General features: G+C 39.3%; 1 protein-coding gene across 4 annotated transcripts in view; it reads right to left on the reverse strand.

Moving 5' to 3' along the window:
* The window catches only part of rb (adaptor related protein complex 3 subunit ruby), a 196266-nt gene that overhangs the window by 44531 nt on the left and 132838 nt on the right, over positions 1-18897 (reverse strand). For all 4 annotated transcript variants that reach the window (XM_067137184.2, XM_067137185.2, XM_067137186.2 and 1 more), the window contains 2 exons: positions 13547-13856; positions 16-113 (listed from right to left, as the gene is read on the reverse strand). In XM_067137184.2, coding sequence (XP_066993285.2) covers positions 16-113; positions 13547-13856 — 408 coding nt within the window. The remainder of the gene's footprint in view (positions 1-15; positions 114-13546; positions 13857-18897) is intronic.

An 18897-nucleotide genomic window follows, 5' to 3' on the forward strand; every position in this document is an offset into this window, starting at 1 on the left:
GGATTCTTGCAGTACCTGGATTGATGCTGCTGTGACAGACATAGCAGGTGTTGTCAGAGGAGTGAGAAATCCACCTAATGATGGGGTCATCACAGGGGTTATGGTAGGTGGTACTGAAACAACAAGAAAGGACATTATTAAGACAGGCTTAAACCAGACCCATAAAAAATGACATGATAAAAACATTTACCAAGCAGTGGTCTGATGGCAGATATCACCCATAGCCATTATACATTTTTTTTTTTTTTTTGCTACTTGCTTTACGTCGCACTGACACAGATATCTCTTAAGGCGAGGATGGAATAGGAAAGGCCTAGGAAGTGGAAGGAAGCGGCCGTGGCCTTAATTAAGGTACAGCCCCGGCATTTGCCTGGTGTGAAAATGGGAAACCACAGAAAACCATCTTCAGGACTGCCGACAGTGGGGCTCGAACCCACTATCTCCCGATTACTGGATACTGGCCACACTTAAGCAACTGCAGCTATCGAGCTCGGTTTATACACTTTTAGTTTTATGTCTGATAACAATAGCATATCTTATATAATGCTCAAAAAGGTTTGGCTTTTTACAATTTCACACAGTATGTGATACTGTACCTCAAACATGTTTACGGTATGCACTGTAGGGCAATGCCTGAGGCACATAGTGACGCTAAACCTAGATCAGATTTGATATTTGTGCGATAGGAGGCATTTCGGTTTATGAATCTCATATTCTTATTGTTCCATACCAACTGTACATCATACAAACGTTTCCTTGAAATAAGCAAAAATCTAAAGCTGACACTAGTCCATACTAATCACATCTATTAACATTTAAAAAAATTATGATGAAAAAATAGTACAAGTTTTGCCCATCATTGGGCCTTCTTTGGATACAAAATTAAAATACAATGACAGATAAACTGCTGAAAAAAACAAATGATGTAAAGAAAAATTGTTTAAAAATCTTTTATGAAAAAGTAAACAGGCAGAAATAATTGTCTGACTTGATGCAAAAAAAGCCATTAAGACTAGGTAAAATCAGTCACATGACCTATATGTATGAAGCCACTCATTTCATTATTTTTTAACATATGTCTTCCTGATGCTGAAGAATATGCAGTCTTGCTTAATAGGTTTTGCATCCAATTGAAGGATAGTTCATTGGTATTGAGATAATATAAACGCACTTGGTGGAAAAATACAAATATATAAAATGTTTGAATTTGAAGTCAGCATGAAACAATGAGTAGTTTGATGATAAACTTTGTATGACACTCCAATTAAAATCTATTAAAAAAAAAAAAAATATGTAGAAGTAATGTGAATAGACTGAACATGGGCGAGTAAGCAATGCAAATGACAAAAAAAATGTGACTTACTCTGTGTTGATATGTTGAACTGGAGAAACAGTAATGTAACAACAAGTGTGCGCTATGGCAGGAACTGCCCGACTGCAGAGCAGGTCAGCTGTCAGCTGAGGAAATCAGAGGAAGGGGAGATAGAAATGCTGAGGGAAGGAAGGGGAGGATTTTACAGGGAGAGTTATGAGTTGGAGGAGTTTTAGCTTTCTTTCCTTTGTTGAGAATAATTATTAAAGCCTCAAAAAGAATGTTGGACTGTCCAGAAATATCATTCACATTATAAATGGGATTGTTTCTTTGGTCCAAATGTTTGAAAATGCTTTTGTAAATGCTAAGTAGGTTGCCTTTTCCTTTGCTCTGCATAAAATCAATACAATAAACAAATCAGTAATTTTTTTAAAAACAATTTATTCAATAATAATAATAATAATAATAATAATAATAATAATAATAATAATAATAATAACAACATTTTTTTATATCCCTCTAACTACTTTTCAGCGGCTTTGGGGGCGCCAAGGTGCTGGAATTTTTGTCCCGCAGAAGTTCTTTTACATGCCAGTAAATCTACCGACACAAGGCTGACATATTTGAGCACCTTCAAATGTCACCAGACTGAACCAGGATCGAACCTGCCAAATTGGGGTCAGAAGGCCACCGCCTCAACCGTCTGAGCCACACAGCCCGCCTATAATTTCTTTAACATCGCACCAACACAGACAGACATTATGGTGACGATGGGATAGGAAAGGGTTAGGCGTGGGAAGGAAGCGGCCATGGCCTTAATTAAAGTGCAGCCTCAGCATTCACCTGGTGTGAAAATGAAAAACCATGGAACACAATCTTCAGGACTGTTGACAGTGGGGTTCGAACCCACTATCTCCCAAATGCAAACTCACAGCTGCACGTCCCTAACCACACGGCCAACTCGCCCAGTCAATAAAAGTCAACAGTTGTGAAATGATTAAAATCTGTCATGCGCTTGCCCATGGCTAAAGATGTGATTTGTATTGACTAGGGTGGACTTTTAAAATTTTTCCTTTCTTTCAAGTTTTTGTTTGATTTTGTATACAAGGCATTTAATATTAAAAGACATAAATTTCAATATGATAGATCCGTATTGAACTGTGATTACAATAGTATTTAAATATTTATTATTAAGGTCCAACTTTTCAATACAAACTGTACAATGTTTTACATTACATTTACGTTCAGGAACTAGTTTCAACCTAACTGTAGGTCGTCATCAGCCTTAAAGCAAATCAACACAAATTCATCGAAGAAAAACAATGTATAGACATAATGGTCTTTAAAAATGTATGCGCAGCTCATAGAATTGAAGTTAAGACTGGTTACATAAAATAAAATTTGTTGAAAGCTCAAGCAATTTAAGACACAGTGCAGTGTTAATGACATAAAACGAAATATGCATACCATGTAAGAAATTAAGGTAAGGTACAAGAGATGCACTGCACTACGTTAAAAAGTTGTTTACGATAGAGATCCTTAATTGCTGGTCAAGGATGATGCGTAGAAGTTCATTAAAGGCTGGCTCTTTAAATTTGCTGCTTTCTATTCATAGTTCAACTGAGCCGAAGTCACGCTGTTTTCTCAAGATATTCATATAATCAGTATACATGAATGCGATACATGATGTACGAAAGGCTCTTCTGTTTCAAGAATCTTGAAAGATGATGATTGTTACGCATGGAGGTCTAAATACATAATAGTAATTAAAGGTGGTTGGATTTCGCAGTTCAATAAATAAATACAAACATCGCCCTTTAACCACTTTGAAAAAAGAAAACCCAATGTTACTTTATTTTCTACCTTCACATTCAATGACGAAATTTATAAAGTCATTAACATTTTTAAAAAACATCATGTTAAAATAGCCCTTAAAACTTACACAACTCTACTTCTATTAATAAGACTAATAGTTTTTCAAAATCAGGAGTTTATAGAATAAAATGCAACAGTTGTAATTTTTCTTATGTTGGACAGACTGGAAGGAGCTTTAACATAAGATATTTGGAACATGTCAATGCCTTAAAATACAATACATTTTCAGCAGTAGCACAACACATGCAAGATTACAATCACAAATTTACTGACATTAAGCAGAATATGGAAATCCTCAAAGTTATAAGTAAAGAACCCCTGCTTAACAGAGCAGAAAACTGCTTTATACATTTGGACCAATAATTTAATCCAAATTACAATCTTAATGACATTTCCAAAAAGCCGAATATTCTATTTGACCTGTTTATTCATATTTTCAGAAACACAAAATCAAATAGTCAAGGCCCGATTTTTCATTCCATTTACCTTACCTTACTTAGGCAATTGTCTGTACTCCCGATTCCATCAGCCCCTCCTTGACCCCCCCCTTTCTTTTCTGCTTCACTTCCTCTCTCCTCTCTTCCTCCCCGCACCTCCTTCTCAAGGCTTCGTTAAAACCTTATCCACTCCACTCCTCAGTCACGCTTCATTTCCAGCTTCGCTCAACTTGTTGCAACACGAATGATTCCCATACGACATATGTCAGTTAAATATATTCTTCCCCCTAACTTAACTCTTTTTCATCTTAGCTGTCATTTATCCAGATCAACTGTGCAGTCCGCATTGAAATGCAAAATCCAACCACCTTTAATTACTATTATGTATTTAGACCTCCATGTGCAACAATCATCATCTTTCAAGATTTTTAAAACAGAAGAGCCTTTTGTACGTCATGCATCGCATTCATGTATACTGATTATATGAATATCTTGAGAAGACAGCGTGACTTCGGCTCAGTTGAACTTTGAATAGAAAGCAGCATATTTAAGGAGCCAACCCTTATTGAACTTCTACGCATCATCCTTGACCAGCAATTTAAGGATCTCTATCGTAAACAAGTTTTTATGTAGTGCGGCGCACCAGATTTTTATGAATCTCTATCAAAGAGCAACTTTTTAACGTAGTGCAGTGCATCTCTTGTACCTTACGTTAATTTCTTACATGGTATGTATATTTCGTGTTATGTCAACAACAATGCACTGTGTCTTAAATTGCTTGAGCTTTCAATGAATTTTATTTTATGTAACCAGTTTTAACTTCAATTCTATGAGTTGAGCATACATTTTTAAGACCTTTATGTCTATACATTGTTTATTTTCTTCGATGTATTTGTGTTGATTTGTTTTAAGGCTGATGATGACCTACAGTTAGGTCAAAACTAGTCCTTGAATGAAAATGCAATGTAAAACATTGTACAGTTTGTATTGAAAAGTTGGACCTTAATAATAAATATTTAAATACTATTGTATGAGGCATTTGTCGAACAGGTTAGTTTAACAATATCACTTTTAAAGTCAGTGGCATACAGACAGCATGTATAGAACTAAGGTAAACATGGTAAGAGTACTCACTGCTGCTATTGATCATGTTTGAGAGTGACATTGCTGCGAGAAGGATGCTAACAAGTGGATGTTACCGTTCATGTTGGAATGAGTCAAGAGTGATGTCTCCAGAATGGGAAAAAGTTCAAGGAGACACAAACGATTACTGACTGACAACAGATAGGATGCCCGTAAAAAAACAACTTGCAAGGAAGATCCGTATTTGCTGCTTTCAGCACATTGTAGGCCCACTGCTACTGTCATCTGATTCTACAAAGATCTTTGGAGGGCCACTGGATTGAATGTGTCAGATCAGACAATGCAAAATTGTCTGCTCAATGGAGGATTGATATCAAGGAGGCCTGTGCCAAAAGCTCCTCTTAAACTACACCATAGCACAGCTCGTGCAGGGTGGGTAACAATTCACTGCCCATGCCATGAGAAATACAACAAGCGTGGACTTGCACCCATACAGCAGGAAGTTTAACAGTCAGGAGATGATCCGATGAGAGATGGAACGGGCCCTTCAACCTGGAGTGCCATCACCAGCAAGGGGGTTCCGTTATTTTTTGGATGGAATATCTTCGTTGACGTTTGCCCCCAGTTCTTATCCAAGGTATCATGACTGGTCTGGTATATGGAGACAACATCCTCCAACCTGTAGTTACAGGATTTGTTAACACTGTGGGCAAGGGCTTTGCACTAGTAGTTAATAAGCTTGTACCTAGCACGCCAGAGCAGTCAGTCAGTTCCTTGAGACGCATGGCATCCATGGAATGGTGTGGTCAGCATGTTCTGCAGAGAAGAATTGTGTTGAACATGCATGGTGTAAACTGAAGAGAGCGACTGCCCACCATCCTAAACCTCCTGCTAATGTTTAGCAACTGACTAATGATGCTTTCCAAAAGTAGGATAATCTGCCCCAGAACAAGCTGGATTCTTTAGCGCTGACGCCTCCTGCTCAGCACGCCTCAGGACCCAACATGGCTATTAACGGTGATGATCTGCTATACAATGAACGATAAGTGTGTTCAAAATCCCACATTTCCAACTTTGTGCTTTTGTTGCTTTTGCATGTGTTTTTCCTTTGTATATACCCTTCATAATGTATAATGTACATACACTCAAACTGCATAAAATTGGCTTATAAAGATCTTTAATTTTATACTTTCACAACATGTGAGGATATTTGTAAACTGTGGATAGCTGTTGGCTGAGGAGATCATACTTAGAATCCTACCACCTGCACAATATCTTCAACCTATTTCAAACAAGCAGATTTTGAAAGAAGTCATCATCTGCGATGGCCAATTTTTGTGTAGTTGAGTTTACATACAGATAGCAAATAAAATGAACACTAAACTAGAATATGCAAACTTATTTTGAGCACTGTATTTTCAAGACCCTTTTCTTATTGCTAGTAATGTCTCATCTATTATCAGCAACTTTTCTCAAGTTCCAGAACATCTTTTCAAAACAAGTTGAAGAACGTGGATATTGCTATATCTCCTTCTATAGCATGTTCATAACTGTAATTATTGTTGAGATTTTTAATTTATGGTACTGTCAATTGACTAAGCATAACATATTTACTAACAATGAGTGCTATAGATGGTTATCAAAATAATCAAAACAAACACTTATGCTCCAAATCACAGCATCTTTGTGAGGTGATGTTATTTTATCAGTACATAGACTGGTTTAATACAGCTCTCTGCCACCCTATCCTGTGCTAATCTTTCTACATAACTATTACATCCTCTGCTCTAATCTGCTTGTCATATTCATACCTACCCCTTTTGTTCTTACTGCCTACACTTCCCTCAAAAACCAACTGAACAAGCCCTGGGTGTCTTAAGATGTGTCCTATCATTCTATCTCTTCTTCTGGTCAAATTTAGCTTAATCTATCTCCTCTCACCAATTTGATTCAGTAGCTCTTCATTCGTTATTCGATCTATCCGTCTCACCTTCGGCATTCTTCTGTAACAACACATTTCAAAAGCTTCTATTCTCTTTCATCTGAGCTAGTTATCGTCATACTTCACTTCCATCCAATGCCACACTTCATACAAAACACTTCAAAAATATTTAACTCCTATATCAATGTTCGAAGTGAGCAAATTTCTTTTCTTATAAAAGGTCTTCCTTGTTAATGCTAGTCTGCATTTTATGTCATTCTTACTTCTACCATTGTTATTTATTTTACCATCCAAGTAACAATATTCATCTACTTCTTTTAAGACTTTTCCTAATCTAATATTTCTAGCATCAGCTTACTTCATTCGACTGCACTCCATTACTTTTGTTTTGGAATTACTCATGTAATCTTGTACTCCTTCCCCAAGACTCTGTCCATTCCATTCAGCAATTTCTCCAGATCTTCTGCAGTTCCAGATAAAATAATATCATCCGCAAATCTCAGGGTTTTGAACCAACCAACCAACCAACCAACCAACCAACCAACCAACCAACCAACCAACCAACCAACCAACCAACCAACCAACCAACCAACCAACCAACCAACCAACCAACCAACCAACCAACCAACCAACCAACCAACCAACCAACCAACCAACCAACCAACCAACCAACCAACCAACCAACCAACCAACCAACCAACCAACCAACCAACCAACCAACCAACCAACCAACCAACCAACCAACCAACCAACCAACCAACCAACCAACCAACCAACCAACCAACCAACCAACCAACCAACCAACCAACCAACCAACCAACCAACCAACCAACCAACCAACCAACCAACCAACCAACCAACCAACCAACCAACCAACCAACCAACCAACCAACCAACCAACCAACCAACCAACCAACCAACCAACCAACCAACCAACCAACCAACCAACCAACCAACCAACCAACCAACCAACCAACCAACCAACCAACCAACCAACCAACCAACCAACCAACCAACCAACCAACCAACCAACCAACCAACCAACCAACCAACCAACCAACCAACCAACCAACCAACCAACCAACCAACCAACCAACCAACCAACCAACCAACCAACCAACCAACCAACCAACCAACCAACCAACCAACCAACCAACCAACCAACCAACCAACCAACCAACCAACCAACCAACCAACCAACCAACCAACCAACCAACCAACCAACCAACCAACCAACCAACCAACCAACCAACCAACCAACCAACCAACCAACCAACCAACCAACCAACCAACCAACCAACCAACCAACCAACCAACCAACCAACCAACCAACCAACCAACCAACCAACCAACCAACCAACCAACCAACCAACCAACCAACCAACCAACCAACCAACCAACCAACCAACCAACCAACCAACCAACCAACCAACCAACCAACCAACCAACCAACCAACCAACCAACCAACCAACCAACCAACCAACCAACCAACCAACCAACCAACCAACCAACCAACCAACCAACCAACCAACCAACCAACCAACCAACCAACCAACCAACCAACCAACCAACCAACCAACCAACCAACCAACCAACCAACCAACCAACCAACCAACCAACCAACCAACCAACCAACCAACCAACCAACCAACCAACCAACCAACCAACCAACCAACCAACCAACCAACCAACCAACCAACCAACCAACCAACCAACCAACCAACCAACCAACCAACCAACCAACCAACCAACCAACCAACCAACCAACCAACCAACCAACCAACCAACCAACCAACCAACCAACCAACCAACCAACCAACCAACCAACCAACCAACCAACCAACCAACCAACCAACCAACCAACCAACCAACCAACCAACCAACCAACCAACCAACCAACCAACCAACCAACCAACCAACCAACCAACCAACCAACCAACCAACCAACCAACCAACCAACCAACCAACCAACCAACCAACCAACCAACCAACCAACCAACCAACCAACCAACCAACCAACCAACCAACCAACCAACCAACCAACCAACCAACCAACCAACCAACCAACCAACCAACCAACCAACCAACCAACCAACCAACCAACCAACCAACCAACCAACCAACCAACCAACCAACCAACCAACCAACCAACCAACCAACCAACCAACCAACCAACCAACCAACCAACCAACCAACCAACCAACCAACCAACCAACCAACCAACCAACCAACCAACCAACCAACCAACCAACCAACCAACCAACCAACCAACCAACCAACCAACCAACCAACCAACCAACCAACCAACCAACCAACCAACCAACCAACCAACCAACCAACCAACCAACCAACCAACCAACCAACCAACCAACCAACCAACCAACCAACCAACCAACCAACCAACCAACCAACCAACCAACCAACCAACCAACCAACCAACCAACCAACCAACCAACCAACCAACCAACCAACCAACCAACCAACCAACCAACCAACCAACCAACCAACCAACCAACCAACCAACCAACCAACCAACCAACCAACCAACCAACCAACCAACCAACCAACCAACCAACCAACCAACCAACCAACCAACCAACCAACCAACCAACCAACCAACCAACCAACCAATCAATCAATCCTGATCTGTAATTAGGGCAGTCGCCCAGGTGGCAGATTCCCTATCTGTTGTTTTCCTAGCCTTTTCCTAAACGATTTCAAAGAAATTGGAAATTTATTGAACGTCTCCCTTGGTAAGTTATTCCAATCCATAACTCGCCTTCCTATAAATGAATGCCCCAGTTTGTCCTCTTGAATTCCAACTTTATCTTCACATTGGGATCTTTCCTACTTTTACAAACACCACTCAAACTTATTCGTCTACTAATGTCATTCCACGCCATCTCTCCACTGACAACTTGGAACATATCGCTTATTAATTTATTATTTAACTACCTATTCAATACATTATAGTCTTATACAATTACAATTTGATCCTTATTACCTTATGAAATGTGAGACATGTTTCGCCTTTCATAGAAGGTAACTTCAGTCATTGTACCTCCTCAAAGTTAAATCAAGCACCTGAATTATAATTAATATATAATTATTAAGATGTATTATTAACATACTTTAAATAGGAGCAGTCTAAAGGAAAATTGAATAACAATTTTTCGTATTATTGGGAATAACATCAGCTGCTGGTTGCTGATTATGACTATAATGTATTGAATAGGTGGTTAAAAAATAAATTAATTAGCATCCTACAAGGGGGGTAGCAGCCTTTCGGAAGTTGCAAGGGCGGCAGTCTGGCTGATTGACAGATATAGCCTTGTAATAATACTCAACATGGCTTAGCTGTGTTGATACTGCTACACGGCTGAAAGCAACGGGAAACTACAGCCGTAACTAACTCCCGAGGACATGCAGCTCTCTCTGTGAATGATGTACTGATGATGGCTTCTTCCCGGATAAAGTATTCCGGAGGTAAACTAGTCCCCAGTTCGGATCTCCAGGTGGGGACTAGACGAGAGGGGGCAATCATCAAGAAGTTGGATACTGACATTCTGCGAGTCGGAGCATGGAATGTTAGAAGTTTAAATCGTTGTGGTAGATTAGAGAATCTGAAAAGGGAGATGGATAGACTAAAGTTAGACGTAGTTGGTATAAGTGAAGTACGTTAGCAGGAAGAACAGGATTTTTGGTCAGGCGAATATCAAGTCAACACGAAATCAAACAGAGGAAATGCAAGAGTTGGTTTAATAATGAATAAGAAAATAGGGCAGCGGGTAAGCTACTACGACCAGCATAGTGAAAGAATTATTGTCATGAAGATAGACACCAAACCAATGCCCACCACAATAGTGCAGATCTATATGCCTACTAGCTCAGCAGATGAGGAGGAAATTGAAAGAATGTACGAAGAGATAGAAGACTTAATACAATATGTAAAAGGTGACGAGAATCTAATTGTGATGGGAGACTGGAATGCAGTGGTAAGCCAAGGAAGAGAAGGTAATACAGTAGGAGAATTCAGATTGGGACAAAGAAAAGAAAGAGGAAGTCGGCTGGTTGAATTCTGCACTGATCGTCCTTGCCAATACTCGGTTCAAAGATCACAAACGACGGCTTTATACGTGGACAAGACCTGGAGACACTGAAGGTATCAAACAAACTTCATTATGATTAGGCAGAGATTCAGAAACCAGGTGTTGGATTGCAAAACTTTCCTACGAGCAGATGTGGACTCTGACCACAACTTGTTGGTCATGAAATGCCATTTGAAGCTGAAGAAATTGAAGAATGGAAAGAATGCAGAAAGATGGGATCTAGACAAGTTGAAAGAAAAGATTGTGGGGGATTGTTTCAAGGAACATGTTGCACAAGGACTAAATGAAAAGGCTGAAGGAAACACAATAGAGTAAGAGTGGATAGTCATGAATAATGTAGTCAGTAGGGCTGCTGAAGAAATGTTAGAAAGGAAGAAAAGATCAACTAAAAATCAGTGGATAACTCAGGAGATAATAGACCTGATTGATAAACCACAAAAATACAAGAATGTTAGAAATGAAGAGAGCAGAAAAGAATACAGGCGATTAAAGAATGAAGTGGATAGAAAGTGCAAGGTAGCTAAGGAAGACTGGCTGAAGGAGAAGTGCAAGGATGTCGAAGGTTGTATGGTCCCAGGAAAGGTAGATGCTGCATACAGGAAAATCAAGGAAACCTTTGAAGAAAGGAAATCTAGGTGTATGAATATTAAGAGCTCAGATGGAAAGCCACTTCTAGGGAAAGAAGACAAAGCAGAAAGATGGCAAGAACATATCCAACAGTTGTATCAAGGTAAAGATGTAGATAATTTGGTTCTGGAACAAGATGAGGCTGTTGATGCTGATGAAATGGGAGACCCAATTTTGAGATCAGAGTTTGACAAAGGCTGTGAGCGACCTAAATAAGAAGAAAGCACCTGGAATTGATGACATTCCCTCTGAATTACTGACTGCTTTAGGAGAAACCAGCATGGCAAGGTTATTCCATTTAGTGTATAAGATATATCAGACAGGAGAAGACCCATCCGATTTTCAGCAGAATGTTGTTATACCTATTCCCAAGAAAGATGTTGCTGACAAGTGTGAAAAGTACCACACCATTAGTTTAGTATCTCATGCCTGCAAAATTTGAACACTTATTATTTACAGAAGAATGGAAAAATAAGTTGAAGCTGAGTTGGGAGAAGATCAATAATTTGGCTTCAGAAGAAATGTAGGAACACTTGAAGCAGTCCTGATTTTAGGTCAGATCTTAGAGGATCGAATCAAGAAGGACAAGCCCACGTACATGGCATTCGTAGATCTAGAAAAGGCATTCGATAATGTTGACTGGACCAGGCTATTTAGAAGGTGATTGGGATCAGATATCGAGAACGAAGAATTATCTACAATCTGTATAAAAATCAGTCTGAAGTGATAAGAATCGAGGGCTTTGAAAAAGAAACAGCAATCCAGAAAGGAGTGAGGCAAGGCTGCAGTTCGTCCCCCCTCCTTTTCAATGTTTATATAGAACAGGCAGTAAAGGAAATCAAAGAGGAATTTGGAAAGGGAATCGCAATCCAAGGAGAGGAAATCAAAACCTTGAGATTTGCCGATGATATTATTTTATCTGAGACTGCAGAAGATCTCGAGAAGCTGTTGAATGGTATGGATATTGTCTTGGTAAGGAGTACAAGATGAAAATAAATAAGTCCAAAACAAAAGTAATGGAGTGCAGTCAAACGAAGGCAGGTAATGCAGGAAATATTAAATTGGGAAATGAAGTCTTAAAGGAAGTAGATGAATATTGTTACCTGGATGGTAAAATAACTAACTAACTAACTAACTAACTAACTAACTAACTAACTAACACAGATATTTAATTTCTACATGTGTTATTTGCAGTTGTAGGATGCAATAGTTACGTAGAAATGAAAAGGTTAGCACAAGATAGGGTGGCATGAAGAGCTGCATCAAACCAGTCTATGGACTGATGACTCATACAACAACACAAGTATAGTAATCCACAATATGGAAGGAGGACATAAAATGCAGATTAGCACAAGTAAGGAAGAGCTTTCTAAAGAAAAGAAATTTGCTGACTTCAAACAATGATATAGGAATTAGAAGGATGTTTTTGAAGACTTTCGTGTGGAGCGTGGCATTGTATGGAAGTGAAACATGGACCATAACTAGCTCAGATGAAAGAGAATAGAAGCTTTTGAAATGTGGTGTTACAGAAGAATTCTAAAGGTGAGATGGATAGATCAAATCACGAATGGAGAGATACCGAATCAAATTGGCGAGAGGAGATTGATTTGGCTAAATTTGAGGAGAAGAAGAGATAGAATGATAGGACACATCTTAAGACACCCAGTTCAGTTGGTTTTTGAAGGAAGTGTACGTGGAAAGAACGGTAGGGGTAGACCAAGGTATGAATATGACAAGCAGATTAGTGCAGATGTAGGATGCAATAGTTACGTAGAAATGAAAAGGTTAGCACTAGATAGGGTGGCATGAAGAGCTGCATCAAACCAGTCTATGGACTGATGACTCAAAAAACAAAAGTATAGTAATCCTCAATACGGAACCATAATGATATTTATCACTTGCAACATATCACTTAGTCGAGCAGCTCGTCTCCTTTCTCCTAGGTCTTCCCAGCCTAAATTTTGCAACAATTTCGTAATGCTACTGTTTTGTCGGAAATCACCCAGAACAAAATGGTAAATGTAATTTTCAAGTTTGTGTGTGCATCTGCAACATCAATTCTAGTGGGATGAAATTTAGTATTTGATAATATTAAAATAAACTGTGGTTGCCCCTAACTTGCTACCAAACTACTTAATATGATATGAATAAAAAACTTGCCATCATCTAACTCCAGTAACAAGTCCAAGTTACTCTTTGGTTTAGCAGCTGGAGTTGACGCCTTGCGTGGTGAAGGCTTGGAGGTTGTTTTCTTCTTGCTACTCACTATCTTCTTTTTCTTATCTTCATCAGAAGAGTCTGATGATTCTGAGGAACTGCTACCCTTCCCCTTTTCATCATCAGACTGTGGTGGCGATGAGGATGACGACGATGACTCATTCTCTGAGCCTGATTCTTCTGTAGATTCTTCTTTCTTAACAACTTTCTTTTCAGGAACTACTTTTGGAACAGCCTTTGTTACTACCTTCTCCTATAAAGAGGAAGAAAAACAAAATTTAACCCTTTGCCTACAGTAATTTTAAACAGCCATAAATGTGATACTTTGTATTATTGTGCCATGGTCTTCTGTCAGTACTCACAAGTACTCCATTTCCTTATATGATGAAATGAAATGGCGTATGGCTTTTAGTGCCGGGAGTGTCCGAGGACAAGTTAGGTTCGCCCGATGCAGGTCTTTTGATTTGACGCCCGTAGGAGACCTGCGCGTCACGATGAGGATGAAATGATGATGAAGATGTCACATACACCCAGCCCCCGTGTCAGCGAAATTAACCAATTAAGGTTAAAATTCCCGACCCTGCCGGGAATCGAACCCGGGACCCCTGTTGCCAAAGGCCAGCGCGCTAACCATTTAGCCATGGAGCCGGACTCCTTATATGATAAACACATAATATGATGAAAGGATAAACACATAATATGATGAAGTTTGCAGTCTCATCACCAGATAGAGGAGGAAGAGTCACTGTATACATCATCTAATCTCATGCTTGTTTAGAGTATTTGTAAACATTGTGTTTACTCATCTTGTTTATTTGACAAGGCATAAGCCCAAAAGCCCATGTCTACAAGTACGGGCCGTGAAAGCATCAATGTTAACAAAAGACACCTCTGTTTTTTGTATTCTATAATTTTGAAAAGGCCTCTGATTCGGTTCCTCAAAATGCTGTGTGGATGATTTTGAGGCGCTTTGGATGTCCCGATCATTTTGTTGGCCTTATCCAAGCTACCCATGACTGCATGGTTGGTCAGGTACTGTACAGAATAATATCTCAGAAGAATTTCCTATCACAAATGGGCCCAAGCAAGGATGAGCACCTACACTTTCTGCCCTGTACCTGGCAACCATGCTTTAAGAGACAACAACTGCAAATAACACATGTGGAAATTAAATATCGGTGTGAAGGAGGGGTGTTTCAACCTGGGCAGAATTCACTCTAAAAGATTCCTGTTCCACCCTGGTTACAGAATTGCAACATGCAGATGACAATGCCTCTCCGGCCCACACACTTGAATGTTTTGGCCTGACTGTCAACATTCAGAAGACCGAAGTGCTTGCTGAGCCTGCTCCTGGAACCACCATCCCAGATTTTGATATCATCATATCTGGCACAACTCTGGAAAGGGTGGATCACCTCTCATACCTCAGGAGGATTATCTCAATGCACTGTACCTCTGAGAAGGATATGGAGAACAGAATACAGGCTGCCCATGTGGCTTTTGGACATCTCTCACACTGAGTATTCCACAACAAGGATTTAAGAATTAGCATGAAAATAATGGTGTACCAAGTTGTTATTACCTTCACGTTACTCTATGGGTGTGAAACCTGGACCCTAAATCACCAGGACATCAAAAAACTTGAACATTAACCAAAAAGAATGAGGTCTATTATGAACATCAAATGGTATGACTATATAACTAACATTGAGGTTCATGAGAAAGCACAGGTAAACAGTATAGAAGCCATCATCATTAGTCATCGGCCTAGATGGGCAGGCCGTGTACATGTATGAGTGACAGCAGACTCCCTTAGCATATTCTGTATGGTGAATTCAGCACTGACAAGATGACTCGTGGTGCCCCTCTGAAGCCATATAAAGATCAACTTAAAAAGACCTTGAAAAGAGTAGATACAAACCCAAATACTTGGCAGTGGATTGCACTTGTTGGCATGCTACCATTTCAGCTGCAGTTGTACAGTTTGAGCAGGATTGTTAAGGACAGGAAGAGGAAACTTGCCAGAAAAAGAAACCAGTCATCAGTGCCACCTCCATCGAGAGGACCAATGAATTATGAAACTGCAGGCAAGGAACGTAAATTCGGATACGAGTATCGGCCGTCGCCGAATGTTCATAAAATCTTTCTGTTTAATTTTCTTCACACTAAAGGACTTAACCAAGGTCCAATAATCTTCTACCATGAACGGTGATTTGCCTTACATTTTGAGGTTCCAATGGTACTAAAATCTCTGTGATTCGGCAAGCATGAATGGACAGATTATGATCAATGACTTTAAATTGGGAATAATGTACTAAATGTACTAATGTACTAAACATGCAATATACTGATTTCTAATCTGACCACCACAAGTGTCTGAACAGGTTTTGTCCAGCTCCTGCCAGGTTGGGGCGTTGATGGTACTTCTCCACAGTTGCCTCTTCTTCCACCACTTCCTCTTTGGTAATCGTATTCCAGTCCAGTCTTCTTTTATCTTATACTATTATTATTATTATTATTATTATTATTATGATTTTTTGCTAGTTGCTTTACGTCGCACCGACACAGATAGGTCTTACGGCAACGATGGGACAGGGAAGGACTAGGAGTGGGAAGGAAGCAGCCGTGGCCTTAATTAAGATACAGCCCCAGCATTTGCCTGGTGTGAAAATGGGAAACCATGGAAAACCATTTTCAGGGCTGCCGACAGTGGGGTTCGAACCTACTATCTCCCGAATACTGGACACTCACCGCAATTAAGCGACTGCAGCTATCGAGCTCGGTATTATTATTATTATTATTATTATTATTATTATTATTATTATTATTATTATTATTATTATTATTAAAACATCTTTATTGTGACGAAGTTAGGGCTCCCGGCCCTTTCTTACACTTAACCACTTCATGTATATACAATATAATTTTTACATAAAATTTAAACACATGAAATCTTTACAACCTAAAGTATAACTAAAGCAACTAAAGTATCACTAACTAAACTAACTAAAGTGAGTAAAGTATAACTAAAGTATAAACATGAACACATTACAATAAACAACCATATTCACTCTCATTCATGCATCCCATTCACACTCAAGAAAGACTGGAAGTGCTTATAAGATGATGTTGACAAAGGATTTTAAATTTTGTCTTAGATTTAGCTTCCCTGATGTCAATGGGGAGTTCATTCCACCAGCTCGTGGCGGTGATCGTGAACGATCTGTTGTAGGTTGCAGTTCGATGCACAGGAATTTCTAGCGTACAGCCTGACCGGGTATTGAACAGGTGCAGGGAACTAAGGTAGCGAAATCTGGTGGATAGGTAAGGAGGAGTGTTTTCAGAAAGCACTTGATACACCAAAGTAGTTGCGTGGAGTCTACGTCTGTCATTTAGTTGTAACCAAGATAATTGTCTATAGTATGGGGATACGTGGGTATATGGTCGTATGTCGAATGCATACCTAATGCATGCATTTTGGGCACGTTGCAGTCTCATGCCTTGCTCGTTATTGATATCAACAAAAACTGTATCACAGTATTCGAGAATTGGAAACAAAAGTGATTGAATGAGCTTTATTTTCAGGGACCAAGGAAGTATATTTTTAAACCTCTTCAGAGGATGCAGGCTTTGATATATCTTTCGGCACACTTTCGTCACATGTTGCGACCAGTTCAATGTTTCGCTTATAGCCACACTAAGATTCATAACTGTTTCACAATACGGAATAATGGTATTGTTTAGTGCTACAGGAGAAATTTTGTATTGCTTTAAGACGTGTAAGTTTTTCGAAGTACCAATGATTATTACTTGCGTTTTAAGAGGATTAATTTTGAGATTGTTACTCAATGCAAAATTACTTATGAGACTTAAATCTGCATTAACTTTTTCTACAGCACTCTGAATTTTATCAGTTCTTGAGTGGTAGTAGATCTGCAGATCATCAGCATAAAGATGATACTTGCAATGTGTAATCGATTTGGCAACATCGTGTAAGTAAATTGCAAACAGCAATGGTCCAAGTACAGACCCTTGGGGGACACCGAGGGGTTTGTTAAGCCACTCAGATCTGCTATTATTTACTTTGACACACTGATGGCGATTTTTGAGGTACGAACTGAAAAAGTTTATTGCCGTCTTGCTGAAATTTAATGAATCCAATTTTGAAAGTAGCAGTTGAGGAACAACAGTATCAAAAGCACTAGAAAAATCAAGCAGAACCAGTACAGTCACTTGTTGAGTGTCCATTGCGTGTCGGATATCATCGGTTACTTTCAATAGAGCAGTCGTTGTGCTGTGTCCTTTCCTGAAACCAGATTGGTAAGGGTCAAGCAGTGAGTAGTTAGTCAAGTAAGTGAGGACTTGTTCGTGTACCAAGCGTTCTAGTACTTTGGAAAGCGGTGGGAAAATGGATATAGGGCGATAATCTGATGGTAAACTAGGAGAATTCTTCTTAGGAATGGGAGTGACGATACCGTGCTTCCACACAGTTGGGAATACTCCCTGTACGAGGCAATGATTAAATATATGCGTCAGAATAGGTAGTATGGCACCAATAATATTTTTTATGAAAGATAATGGTATGTTGTCATTACCCGGAGCATCTGACTTGAGGGAGTAAATTACACGCTTCACTTTGTTCGCACTAACTTTTTTGAATGTGAATTTTACTTGATTTACTCGGGAATGAGCATTTATGGCGTTAATATCATCATTAGTTAGGTCATCAATCGGTTGATTATTATTATTATTATTATTATTATTATTATTATTATTATTATTATTATTATTATTATTATTATCATTATTAGGATAATTATCATTATTAGGATAATTATCATCATAGTCATTATTGTTAGTAATATCATTATGAGTGTATGCTGCTTTCATAAAATGAGAATTTAGAACATCAAGTGGTATACTGGGTGTCTGCTTGGTTAGGCTGCGACCTATACCCATCCGATGCAAATGTTTCCATATTAGTGCTGAACTTCGCCTGTTTGTTATCTTTTGAATATATTTATACTTGCCGTTACGAATTAATCGCTTAACTTGATTTTGAAGAATACGGTAATTTTCGAAATCGCTAGTGCTTTCAGTTCGCCTAAATCGCCTATACCATACATCACGATTTGCCATGACCGACTTAATTTCATTTGTTAGCCAAGGAGATGAAGGGTGAGAAACTCTAATTTGCTTCTTCAGAGCGCATTTGTCATACAGTCCTAATATTAAAGAGTTCAGTCTGTCAACCTTATCATCAATGTCATTAGTCAATAGAATGTCATTCCACG

Source organism: Anabrus simplex, chromosome 1, assembly GCF_040414725.1.
Source record: "Anabrus simplex isolate iqAnaSimp1 chromosome 1, ASM4041472v1, whole genome shotgun sequence".
NCBI classification, from domain to species: domain Eukaryota; kingdom Metazoa; phylum Arthropoda; class Insecta; order Orthoptera; family Tettigoniidae; genus Anabrus; species Anabrus simplex.